The 13,708-nt window shown below is 39.0% G+C and overlaps 1 protein-coding gene across 1 annotated transcript; it reads right to left on the bottom strand.

Moving 5' to 3' along the window:
* Nucleotides 1-8,620: 8,620 nt before the first annotated feature.
* Nucleotides 8,621-12,171, bottom strand: LOC131316920 (glucan endo-1,3-beta-glucosidase 5). The gene is made up of 2 exons (XM_058346445.1): nt 11,638-12,171; nt 8,621-9,924 (listed from the first exon to the last, which is right to left on the bottom strand). Exons 1-2 carry the CDS (start codon nt 11,973-11,975, stop codon nt 8,823-8,825), a joined length of 1,440 nt encoding a protein of 479 aa, XP_058202428.1. The 5' UTR covers nt 11,976-12,171; the 3' UTR covers nt 8,621-8,822.
* Between the last annotated feature and the right edge of the window lie 1,537 nt (nt 12,172-13,708).

The raw sequence follows: 13,708 nt of genomic DNA, 5'->3' as shown, positions 1-13,708 counted from the left end.
GACGGGACCCCAATAATTAAGGTGGGCGGGGGGCCGGGCCGGGGGGGGCCTTCCACAGCTAGACGGTGTGCTTTATGTATGATTTTGGACCACTGGTTTCCCATGCATTTATTTGCCTGTCCCATTTATCACACTGTACCAAAGCCAAAGACTTTAGGGCAGTGTTCAATTGCCAAAAAAGTACAGAAAATGATGAGAAAATCAATTTTTCCACGACTTTTGCTTGATGGTGTGCTTTATGTATGATTTTGGACCACTGGTTTCCCATGCATTTATTTTCCTGTCCCATTTATCACACTGTACCAAAGCCAAAGACTTTAGGGCCGTGTTCAATTGCCAAGAAAGTACAGGAAATGATGAGAAAATCAATTTTTCCATGACTTTTGCAGTGTTCAGTTGGTAAGAAAGTAGTGGGAAACATGTTTTCAAGTTTTCCTTCAAGATTTACTTTCTTGCAAAAGTGATCCGGCCAAAAGCATAGGATTTTGCGTCACGGGAAAAGTTTTCTCCATTGTGGGGCCAAAATAATTGGCGGGTAAGAAAAAAAGTGAATGACGCCAGTACCAAAAAAATACAAATTAGATTCTTAAAAAGACACTTTGAGATTTACGTGAGTAACAACAATTTCGACTACTATAATGCTTTCTAAGATAATTGTTGTGGACAAAGATTGGTAGTTTATTTTTTTTGGAAGTATTTATTTATCTTGTCATTAGTCTTCAATTTTGTTTTGAACTAACTAATTTTCAGTAAGTTTTTGCATCGGCAACTAATCAAGCATGGTTGTTTAATATTTATTTATTTAGTTATCATCTACTTATTTTTTAAATTTCATTTGTACGGTTGATTATCAGAGAATGTCAATTTAAATGGAAAATCTACATGACCATTCCGAATATAGCAAATTGAATAGGGAATTGCAAGTTGATTTTTTTCATTTCATGTTAAGGCTTTGCATTAGATAAAATACATTTTCCGTATGTGTTAATTTTTGAAATATGATAGCCTATTATTTAGCTCTCAAAGTTAATTTTATTTAAAATTAGCCATGGGAATAAAAATAAAGAAGTTTCTCATGAGTGTCTTTTCCCGGCAAATGAACCACTAAACTTTAGTTTTTCTGCAAAAAAAAAAATTGTCAAATGAACACTCACAGGAAAATAGATTTCTTTTTCCTTTATTTCTCTTTACTTAATTTTTCTTGAGAATAGTTTTCCAGCACAACATTCCTGGGAACTGAACGGAGCCTAGAAGACCATGTATAAGGCCCCGTTAAGTTGCATGGGAAGGATGAGAAATGATGGAAAAATCAACTTTCTTGTAATTTTCTGTGTTCAGTTACCCTCCAAAGTTCAGTTGCACGGAAAGGACAAGAAAGGATGGAAAAATCAACCTTTCTGTAATTTTCTGTGTGTTCAGTTACCAAGAAAGTTGTAAGGCCCAGAACTTCAACTTTTCCACTGAAAAACACTTTCTTGCTAAATAGGTCTTGCCAAAATGAAGGAATTCTCTTATTTTCCTGCAACATTTCTGGTTAACACACAGGAAAATAAAAATCATTTTCCTTTACTTCACCTCCCTTTACTTCTTTTGAGAACCAATTTTCTACACAACATTTCCGACAACTAAGCGGAACTTAGGGAGTGTTACATATTTTTTTGGGTGTATTTTTTAACCCAGGAGGAGGTTCGCTTAAACCCCTAAAACCATGGTAAAGCGGCGCCCCTGAATGGAAAGCTCAAAGCTGTATTCATTGAGATGGTTGCTATCTCAATTTAGCCAGGGTGAGTTTCCAGGACCGAGACCCGCACATCAGGGGCTCTAGGGCGGCTGTCCGGCCGTCCATTTCGACGATGAACGGGTCAGATTTAAATCCACGGCTCGGATCAATAGAAACTCAAATTAAAATTCGAGCAATCAACGTTAAAATGAACTGCCGAATCAACCACTCTAAAGCCCATGCAGCGTGCCCCGCAGGATTTTCCATTCCAAGTTTCCATCAAGTCACTTTCTCGTGGATGCGAAGACAGAAAAAATAAAGACAAATAAACTTTATAAGAAGTGTCGGTTTCTAACCAAACGGTGATTTTGATGCAAGTACAAATGTACGTAAAAGTGTGGGACTGGTCACTGGATGGAAAGGAAATTTAATGCTTTTACTTAGGGGTAGGCATCGTTCATGTCATTTCGTGTTCGTGTCAAAATTCTCTTAATTTTAATCCGACCTGTTTAGCTTCTCGTGTTCGTGTCGTGTCGTGTCATCTCGTGTTCGTGTCAGAATTCTCTCAACCCTAACTCGACCTGTTTAACTCTTCATGTTATCGTGTCATATCATATTCGTGTTCCGTGTTAGAAATAGTTAACCCTAATCCACGGCTAACTTCGTATCTTGTTTCTCGTGTCATGTCGGTAATTCCGACCCGTACTCTTACTTTACTTAACTTCGAATCGTTAACTGCTATAATTCCAATAATTGTTAGCACATGCTATTGTCTCTTACATAGGAAAGGGCACAAATCTTGGTTCTTGAATCTGGGCGACGATGTTCTTAAGCTCTCTAACGGCCACGGTGAAGGCGTCAAGATACAAATTTGGTAGTGATACTGCGGCGGGAACGTGATTCAGTGGCGATTCTTCACCCATCTTCACGAGTGAAGTGTTGGATCCGACATCGGAACTAAGCGGCTTTTTCTTTTTGTTTTTTGTTTTTTTGTTGTTGTCAGTATTTGGTATATTTTTTTTATATACTTGTTCATGTTTTGATAGGCTTTCAGAAGACCATGCATCCTCCTAAGGCACCGTTAAGTTGCACGGAAAAGACGGCAAATGATGAAAAATCAACTTGCTTGTAATTTTTTGTATTCAGTTACCCTCCTTAGGCCTCGTTCAGTGGCCCCGTTCAGTTGCACGGAAAGGACGAGAAAGGATGGAAAAATCAACTTTCCTGTAATTTTCTGTGTGTTCAGTTAAAGTTGTAAGACCCAAAACTTCAATTTTTCCACTGGAAAACACTTTATTGCAAAATAGGTCTTGCCAAAATAAAGGAATTCTTTTGTTTTCCTGCAAGATTTCTGGTTAACACACAGAAAAATAAAAATTATTTTCTTTTACTTCACCTCACTTTACTTTTTTTGGGAAACCAAGTTTTCCCACAACATTCCCGACAACTAAACTTAGGGGGTGTATTTTTTTCAGTGTATTTTTTTCCGGTGTCTTTTTTGAACCCAGGAGGAGGTTCGTTTAAACCCCTAAAACCATGGTAAAGCCGCCCCTGAATGGAAAGCTCAAAGCTGTATTCATTGAGATGGTTGCTATCTTAATGTAGCCAGGGTGAGTTTCCAGGACCGAGACCCGCACTGCAGGGGCTCTAGGACGGCTGTTCGGCCGTCCGTTTCGGCGATGAAAGGCTTAGATTTAAATTCAAACAGTGGACGGTTCGGATCAATAAGATCTCTTATTAAAATTTGAGCAGCCGGCGTTAAAATGAACTGCCAGATCGACCGCTCTACAGCTCCTGCAGCGTGGCCGGCACTGCAGGATTTTCCATTCTGAGTTTCCATCAAAACTTTCTCATGGATGCGAATACAGAAAAAATAAAGACAAATGAACTTTATAAGGAGTGTCGGTTTCTAACCAAACAGTGATTTTGATGCACGTACAAATGTACGTAAAAGTGTGGGATTGGTCACTGGATGGAAAGGAAATTTAATGCTTTTACTTAGGGATGGGTATCGTGTCGTGTCATATTGTGTTCGTGTTATGTCCTTTTGTGTTCGTATCAAAATTCTTTCAACCCTAACCTGACTTGTTTAGCTTTTCGTGTTATCGTGTCATGTTATATTCGTGTTTTGTGTCAAAAATAGCCGACTTTAACCCACTAACTTTGTGTCGTGTTATCGTGTCCTTTCATAAATTCTCGTGTTCGTGTCAGAATTCTCTTAACCATAACCTGACCTGTTTAGCTCTTCGTGTTATCGTATCGTATCATATTTGTGTTCCGTATCAAAAATAGTTGACCTTAACTCGCTAACTTCATGTCGTGTCGGTAATTTCCTGTTGGAAAAATATGCTTACTTGTTATGATAAAAACCAATAATATGCAATGTAATAAAATTGGAACTTAAAACCTGAAAGTTGATAGAAACAAATTGGTGATCAATGCAAGTGTGTGTGACACTCTGTACTTAAGACAGATTTCGCCCCCGTTACGGTGCTCATGGTTTGCATTGAACGACTGTCTCCCAACACTACTTGATCGGAATCCCTCAAAGCAGCACTTCAATTGGAGGGCCTCGCGAACCATCTTGTGAGGAAAAATCAACTTCTAAAAATGAATGAGGGAAATAATATTTATAGGCCAACTCGTAACTCTACGAAAAGTCACCAAAAAAAGAGACACGTCTGTTCGTGAGGATGCATCCGTTCACGACGAACAAGTGCCAATAAAAAAACGCAACTCCAAAATAAATCAATTTTCATTCACACTTCAAATAAAATATTATATCCTATTATATTTTCAACATTTCCACCCTTACTTTTACTAGACTTAACTTCGAATCGTCAACTGCTATAAATCCAATAATTGTTAGCACATGCTATTGTCTCTTACAGAGGAAAGGGCCCAAATCTTGGCTCTTGAATCGACTGGGTGACGGTATTCTTGAGCTCTCCAACGGCGACGGTGAAGGCGTAAAAATGTAGATCTGGTGGTGATAATGCGGTTGGAACGTGATCCAGTGGCTATCCTCCACCCATCTTCACGAGCGGAGTGTTGATCCGACATCGGAGCTAAGTGACTTTTTCTTTTGTTTTTTTGTTTTTTTTGTTGTTGTCAGTATTTGGTGTATTTTTTTAATATATTTGTTCATATTTTGATATATATATATATATATATATATATATATATATATATATATATATATATATACGAATTTTCAAGTGAGGGATCCCTCATTTTGTTAAAATGAGGGACTTTCATTTCCCGATCAAATTTTGAACGTGATTATAAGGGTGCTTGCTAGAAACTGGCAAAAAAACTAACCGGGAAGGGCTTGATTTGAGCAGTCTTTTATTGGACCGTTCAATAAAGTTCAATAAAAAACTGTTCGGATGAAGCCCTTCCCGGTCTTTTTTTTTTTGCTGATTTCTCGTAGGGACCCTTAAAATCACGTTCTGATCACATTGAGCGGCTCGGATCATCAAAATTCGATCGGAAACTATGAAGTGTTTTTTTAAGGGTTTTTTTAAGTGTCCCCGGAACCGCCCCGATATATATATATATGAGATGATCTTATCCGTCGAAAAAAAAATGAAAGGACCTAGTAGTACCGAGAGTCGGAGATCTTTGGCTCCTTTCATCCTTTGGCCAACAGTTAATGTGGGACCTTAAGTCACATAATTAGCATGCACATGAGAGCGAGTTTAAGAGCGATTTTTAAAAACTTCTCAAACTACTCAAATCGTAAAGATTGCGAGCACGAATGCAGAGCGGAGCTGGCCTTGTTTGTTTTGGGGTTTCAAAACTCCCAGGCATGATCTCCAATAAATTTTCTCTATCTATTTATCTCTCTCCACTCATTACTTTCAAAAACCTCTCTAAAAACTCAAGCCGAATAGGGTGTGGGACAGCGGCATGACACGGACCATTCGACAAAAAGACAGAAAGGTCCTTCAAAGATGAGAGATTTACGTCATTGTCTCACACTGACTCTCACTCTTGGCCCCAGGGACTGCATTTGCCACTGAACCAAGAAAGCACAATAAAATTAAAGAATAGACCAAGGTATAGTCACGTAGCTGGACCTGGACGTGGAACTGGAACTGGAAGTAAAAAAGGGTGGTTTTGTTTTTGGTTTCTCATCGATGAGTTGATCGATAATGTTTCTTATCCTCTGAATATATAGAAGGGTTTCCAGTAGCTTAATCGCAAAACCACTTAACGCAACTCGCTGCCTGAATTCATCGCTGCTCGCTAGACGTGAACTCTCGACTGGTTTTTTGAAGGAAGTTTTTGAGCGGCTGGTGCCAGACAATTGAATTTGTTATCCTTGTGTTGTGCGTAACAGTTTTTCCTGGGCTTATGTACGGATTCGATACTGTTGGAAAAATGTACGGCTAAGATTTGCTTAATGATACTTGGAGTATGTGCTGCACCAAATGGACCGAACTGGTCCGAAGCAAATGGACAGGATCCAGCCCCGCTACTAATAATTGGAGGCACTGCAGAGGTAGGCGTCTCTTACGGTCCGCTCGGAATGCAGGTGAGAACCAAAAATAAATGATTGGGGTTTCTCGCCAAATCTCTCTATTCTTGTTAAACAAATGGAATTGGGACTCTAATGTATCTTTTCTCTCCATTTCAAACCATTTCTAATCGTTTCTCACGATTAAAATCACTTGTTATGTGATTAAGGGCTTCTATACAAACTGTCGGTTTCGGTGTGATTCGGTTCGATCTTGATATTTCGGAGGAGGAGTCGAAATAGAGTCCAAAAGGGGCGCCGGGGTGGAGACGGCGGCGGAGACGGCGGCGGAGGGATGTAGCTGGGGCACAATACATTAAACTTTTGAATATTCACATTTTATTCCCGTGTATTTTGGTATTGCAATAAAAATTGTAAAGTAGTGCTTTAGGCCCCTTTAATATCTTCCTATTCCAATAATTTAATTCTTTAAATCGTAATTTCTCCAAACTCAGAAAATTTTGCATTGTCCAAAATAATTTTTTCTCGTCTAATTAAAGCGCTTCATTGTTGTTTATAATCGGACGTCAGGTTCAACTTCCACGCACCTCAACTAATTCCGGTGCTTCCTTCATCGAATTTCAACATCGGCCAATGTGAAAAGACTCCAATGCAAAAGGAGAACAAGTCAAAAATACACACCCGCAGATAAAGACACTAGTACTAGTAGGAGTGCGACAAGACTCGATAGGCATCAACAAGTGTGGATAACGTATAGCTATAAACCAAAAAAGCCCATTCCCACTTGCTAAAAAGTATTGCCAAAACAAGACTGGTTTTGCTTTATAAATAGGATGCATGCATGCATCTGCTTGGTACTTGGAATCAATGGAAGGCAGATACAGAATGGGAAGAAAGGGAACCGCATTGTTGGGTCCTCTGTTGGGGCTCCTAGTACTTCTGGCAGTGGCATCACCCATTCTCACCGCCACTGCTTCTGCTGCTGCTGCTGCTGCCGGAGGTGGTGTTGCTCCTTTGCAGACCTCTGAAGAGATGATTCATCCCCAAGCTGGTAAAACTCAGTTTGCTTCTTCCTCACTACTCGCGAGTCGTGATCGTAATTACATCGTATTCGTACGTAGACTAACACCTAATCCTATCTAAGTAGTAGTAATATTCTTACACTGAGACATTCACATCCTGATGCAGCACGCGATGAGAAGGGAAAGAAGGGTAGCACAAACCGGCCACGACTCTAACTCGATTCTCATTACCGAAACTGTAACGACTACCATGATCAACAGTCTTGTTTATAAGCTAAGAGCCATATCTAAGAAGGAAACAAAATCTTGATTCGAAAAGGAGAGAATCATTATCCTTATTTCTTAAGTATCTGAAACATAAAGGAAAGGAAACATAAAATGATTAAAGTCAATAATACATATTGAAAAACATAAATGAAAGCTCCAATTGCCATATATATTCCGCGTAACATCTGTTTTGACATGTTCCCTCTACTTATATAGTCATGAATTTCCACTAGATTTCTAACTGTATTTGCTTACGCTGTAAAGGTTGTAGGTGCTGTTCGTTCATCATGAAGCCACAAATTCATTGCGGAAAAGTATGCTGTAAAGATGGATGTTGCGCTTCAAACTGATGCATCACAAGGTCTTCAGCAGCGGAATACAGCAACGGACTTTGGAATAACTTCTGCTAAGAAGCCATAATAAAACTTAACCACTGTCATTTTTGCTTTCTAGTACTTCAATGGATGTCTAAGCCATTTCCCCAGCAATGGGGATGAAGTTAATGTTTCCAGTGTGATCGTTTTACTGGAATAAAAGCCATTTCCACTCTAAGGGTACTTTTTTTTAATTCGGTATGCGGCCCAATGGGGTACCAGTTAATCCTAGCGTCCACTACTGGAGAGCCAAATTAAAGTCGGGGCAAAGGTCCTTATAGACTGGTCAATCCAGAAATTGATAGCACACGAGTGGAAACTGAACCACCAACAAAAGGCTTCTTGAGGCCCTGATAGTCAAGTGACTAACACCTCGCCGGCAATTACTTCTCCACCAAAGAGATTTGTTTTTCTACTACCTGTTTTCTGAATTTGCTTTACCCTTTAATGTACTAGTTCCAAAATCTAGTAATTTGGGGCTGATTCATAGACTTAAATTTGAAATGAAAAGTATGGGCATTTGCCCATACGCCCAGGCATCCGGAGTCCATGGATGAGTTTTGTCATATTGAGGAATTCTTTAGGTAGACTTTGGGATGTAGGAAACTAGTTATCTCAAGTGTTTTCTACAAATTCATAAGTGGACAATGATATTACCACTAAGTTCAGATCAAAAGTTCATACTTCCACAACCATGCAACCAGATGTACACAAATTATTGCTTTTCAGTTTTCAGCATAGTAATACGCAAACATATAAGACTAACCAATCTCAATAGATTGTCAAATGGGTATGGAGTAAATAAGATGTTCATCTCTTTGCTACAACAACATTCCTAGCTACAATAACTTTGATAACTTCTAACAATATATCGGCAATAGGCTACACTACCCTATCTCCTATGTGTATTCACCAAACACTTTGACCATGACAAAACCATCTACTGAAAACTCTTTTCACAAGACAAAAATGCAAACTCCCCAAGACATCCAAAGCCAAGCAATGAACCACCCGCTATGCTTAATAAAACTTGAAGAACTACTATCAGTAAGCCCAACAACAAATCTACATTCACCGATTGAAGGATCTAGAAAAGTGATCATACCAAGCCCGTCAAAATTACAGCTCTTTGAGTCCTGCTTTTGCAACTGATAATAACTGTTGAAAGCATACGAGATATTTCCCTTTACTCCAATGGCATTGCAAGATCCCCCATAGTTGAGTGTGGTGCAATCTGCAGCACTGCAAGCAATTCTAAGGTGATTCACAACGGCAGATAGATCCGTTGATGGCTTTGCCACACACCACCTTGGCGGGAGATACTGAACATCCTTTGCGTTCTTCAACCTCCCATTGCCTAAACCAAGGTCTAAAGGGTACTTTGCCTGTCCATCGAAAGAGAACATTCCCCAGTGCCTCTCGAAGTTCCCTGGGAGTATGCTCTTTGCCCCTTCGTCAAAAAAACTGAAAAGATATATATCCATGGGAGGATCACCTGGCCTCAGAGGAGTTCCTTTGTTACTTAGAATGTGATTTATGAGGCCTTGGTTGAAGACCCTTGCAGCAGTAAGATTTGCACCAACTGCTCCATCGGTAGGCCAACCCACCTCCCCTACAACTATGGGCATCTGACCATACCCAATTTTGCTAAGGGCTGCAACTAATGTGTCAAAATTCCCATCAAATGCATTGTAATAAACATTTGATCCATCTGTTACAGAATGGCTTGTCCCCTCAAAGAATGCGTATTCTTGGGGAAAATCTGAGTTTCCATATAAGCTCAGGAATGGGTAGATATTGACAACAAATGGGGAGCCATTAGAATTAAGGAATGAAACAATTTGGGTCATAATATCAGTCAGTTCAGGTCGGAAGGCTCCTTGAGAAGGGAGGGAAGACTCGTATGCATCGGCATTACAGGGAACCACTAGCTTTACATAGCCAGCGAGATTTGCTTTGGCCAAGGACTGTTGGAGGTTCATCAGAGCAGGGATGACGTATGACTGAAATTGACCAGAATAACTTGAAAGGAAGGGCTCATTTCCAACTGCAACATACCTGTCAACACATTGTTTAGAATCAATTAGCTTGTGAAAGCAAGACAAGAAAACATAGTCGATATTTATTGAAAACCACAAGCTTACTAAAATGCTATAAAATTAGCTCCACATTCTAGAGGTGAGAAACTTAAAACATGATTCGTAAGTGATACAAGTATATCAACAATATTATCTTTTTTCCTCTCCACAACAGAATTAATTCATATGAAATTTGCCAGCTAGGTCCCCTTGTTGAGAACTTCAAACGACTAGTTCATCATGCCTTAGTCGACTTCATTAAGCATTATGCAAACCCGTTTTGACTTTCATCCATATTTACTTCCTTCCTCCACTCATATCATGCTACAAACCAGGTTCATGCCGTTGAATTCTTATTACCTTTGACCTCATTAAGGTTCATTTGCACCAAGGGTGAACCTGATGCATATCTTTTTAAACAAAACCAGCCCAAAATTTAATGCAAATTGAGCCGAGGGTCCTAATAGTAAGCATGGCCATGGGAAGGTCAAAAAGGATATATGTTCAGGCGGGAAAAATGTCACAAGGAAAATGACGATTAATAGTGCCAATTGGAACAAGTGGCTCCATGTAGCTAATCCGAAGTAAATGGCACACGGGCTTTTTGAGTTCACTTTGCATTTCTTTTTCTTTGATCTCGATAATACAAGATAACTAAAGCTAGTTGTCCTCTAATACTGTATGTTTTCCTACATATGATGATTTTAACCATCATTTCACAAGCCAAAATTTTAATCAATCCATGGACTTCTCCTAAATCTTTTACGCATCAATCAATCACAATAAAACTGCACACTACAAACGAAACAAATTGGGCGCAAAGCAAAGAGGATAATAAATTAAAACCATAACCCCTCAGCTGGGTTGCTCCCACTCACAAGACAGACTTTTACTATCCTTTGTTTTTTTTCCCCTTTCTTCTACTATTCCTCCATGATTCAGAACAATACATAGCAAGAGACCTGACAAATTAAAAATTTATCACCAATTCTCCCTAGCTATCACAACAACTAAACAGAAGCCCAGGGGTTAAAAAAGGTAAAGAAATTAATCATCAATAAAGATCATCTCCAGCCCTTACCTTCGTCTTTTTTAATTGGTGGGGGGGGGGGGGGGGGGGGTGTGGGGGGTGTTCTTTAAATCAGGGCCTTATCTTTCTTCAGCACTCAATCTCAAAATTTGAGTAAAAACCCATAAAAGCTCACTCCACTCCTTGACTCAAATAATAACTCTTTTTTTTTTTTTTTGTACCTCTCAATCTTTGAACTGTACCATTAAGGAAGCTTTTTACTCAAACTGTTACCCGAATTTGAGTAACTCAAAAGTAAAATTTGTGTAGGAACTCCCTAAACCTCGCTCCAATCCTTGACTCAAACCTATACCAAATCAAATTTTACTTAAATCAAGGGAAACTCAAACCTTTTACCCAAATTTTAGAAGACTATTTTGTGCTTCTCAAATTTACAACTTTCCCATTGACAAAGCTCTTACTCAAATTTATGCTTAGATTTTGAGTTTTTCATCGGAGTGTTTCCGATAAATGAAGCTTGTAGTCAAATTTTTACTCAAATTTGAGTAAAAGTAAGAGTAAAAGCTGGAGATGCTCTGAAAAGGGTTGGAAATGGTGACACAGAATAATTGCAACAGAGAAGAAAAGAGAGCATAAAAATAAAATCAAGGAGAAGAGCCAAACCTGATATTAGCACCACCTTTACCCAAATAAGCAGAAACATTCTTCTGAACCCACAAATCAGAAGCACCGGTAGAAGAGCTAATCAAGCCCAACATCTCATTGGGCACTCCGACCATCACTTGAATCCCACTCCCCATTAAGCCCTTGAGGACATCTGGGTCCGCATCAAACATCTTCACCTTCCCAATTTTGTTTTCCCTGAGCAGATCCACCACCGTCGACGGCGACAGCTTGTGGAGAGACACCGTTCCCCAGTTCACCCCTATCCCTGACTCCGCCACCGTTGCTGATAAACTCCATATTGCTAGTACTGCCATTATTGAGTTGGGTTTTGGCATTTTTGTGATTTTCTTGGAAATGGAGATTTGAAAAGGGGGAATTGCTTGCTTGTTTGTAGTATTTGCTCGTTCTACTTGGAGGGTTTTTATTAAATCGATTGGTTAGTGGGTCGAGAGGGGAGGTGAGTTGGTGGTGATGTGGTGGCTGTGGGGGAGATATCGGGGAGGAGTGAAGAAGTGAGTGAGAACGTTGTAAACGACAGGAAGGCAGAGTTAGGAAATTTATTAAGAGTCACTGAAGCACCGCCACGTGGTTGTCCTGATCTTTCTTGACTAAGAATTTGAAAATTGACGTGATTAATTCACGACTGTAACAATCGATTCCCGTTAGATATCGTTCGATACTTCCGATACCGTTACACCTCAACTATTAACGTTATGTGTCTCAATATCGTTATTTAAAACATCGTTCTCGACTACACGTCGGTATGGAATTTACCATCCAGTGTGTGCCTTTTATACATGGAGAGATAAAGGGCTTCGGATCACTACGCGTCAATGCTCCACAGAGTACCGAATAATTACTCTTAAAGCAAGTCTGTGTCATGTGTTTGGACTCATATTACCGACCTCCATGCCATGCTGTCTATTTTTAGGAAATCGTTTCTTCTATGAGAAAAATTTTACGACCACACTCAAATATACACTCATACATACAAGTGTATGGCTTTACACATATTAGAGTGTGCAGATAAGTGTGTATTGTGTGTAAAGTGGGCGTGGTTGTAGAATTAATGTTCTTCTATTGGGTTACCATTAAAAAAAAAAACTGAAAAAAAAATCTCTTGAATTGTCAAAGTAATTTTTGAAAATATTCCCGAAAGTACATTTTTTGATTGAAAACACAAATTTAACCAATGGACAGTTATTAATATTGGCCACACGACATATTTTTTATGTAATAGATTAGTTTTAGTCTAAACTTTTTTAAATTTTTGGTATGTTTAGTTCTTGATTTGTCCTAATAAGAAGAATTTAAACATTAGAGAAACGAACGAATAATGTATTGATGTCAAAAGTTGTGGGAAGACAAAAGATAAGCTAAAAATGCTCACAATTTTGAATTAGGAATGTGTTTTTAGTAAATTTTGTTTAGCTTTGTTTTTATTTTCGAACTTTTTAGTTGAGTGAAAAAATATGAAGTATTGCCCCACGGGAATGACTTCGGTGTCTCCGGTCATTTTGGGGACACCGTAACTTTTGGCATAACAAAACCACTATAAGCATAACCAAAATATATTATGAGTGTAACCAAAACCATTATAAGCATAACAGAACCATAACAAGGCATAACTTGATTGTTATGCTTTAGTTGGGTTTGGTTATGCCTTGATTGGTTTTTTGGATATTCCTTGATTATGCCTTGTTTGGGTTTTGTTATGTTTGTATATGGGTTTTAATTATGCTCATACTGGTGAAGTTATGTCAAAAATTACGGTGTCCCCAAAATGACCGGGGACACCATAGCATGTTTTTTTCTTTAATCGAAATTGGAAGTTGTTCATGGTAAGCCTAACGACACTTACCAAGAAACTAAATCCGAGAGACAGAGACAAGAAACTAACAACAATCGAGTTTAGTTGTTTTCAACAAGAAAACGAGTTTAGTAGTTTTCACTTCGGCAGTGCATACATAATTAATCGTAGTCTGTCATGTAGCGTTGGACAAGGGACAGGGGGAGGGCTGCTTTCAACTTAGGCCCCGTTCCAGAACGGGTTTAAGTTCTTATTTTT

Source organism: Rhododendron vialii, chromosome 2a (genome assembly GCF_030253575.1).
Source record: "Rhododendron vialii isolate Sample 1 chromosome 2a, ASM3025357v1".
NCBI lineage: Eukaryota > Viridiplantae > Streptophyta > Magnoliopsida > Ericales > Ericaceae > Rhododendron > Rhododendron vialii.
The sequence above is the reverse complement of the archived record's forward strand: the minus strand, read 5'-3'. Positions and strand labels throughout refer to the sequence as shown.

Excerpts from the sequence above, each read along its gene's own strand:
- LOC131316920 (XM_058346445.1), bottom strand. The coding sequence starts at position 11,975 with ATGCCAAAACCCAACTCAATAATGGCAGTACTAGCAATATGGAGTTTA. Across the intron at positions 9,925-11,637 it reads AAAGGTGGTGCTAATATCAG|GTATGTTGCAGTTGGAAATG; the intron begins GTTTGGCTCTTC and ends ATGTGTTGACAG.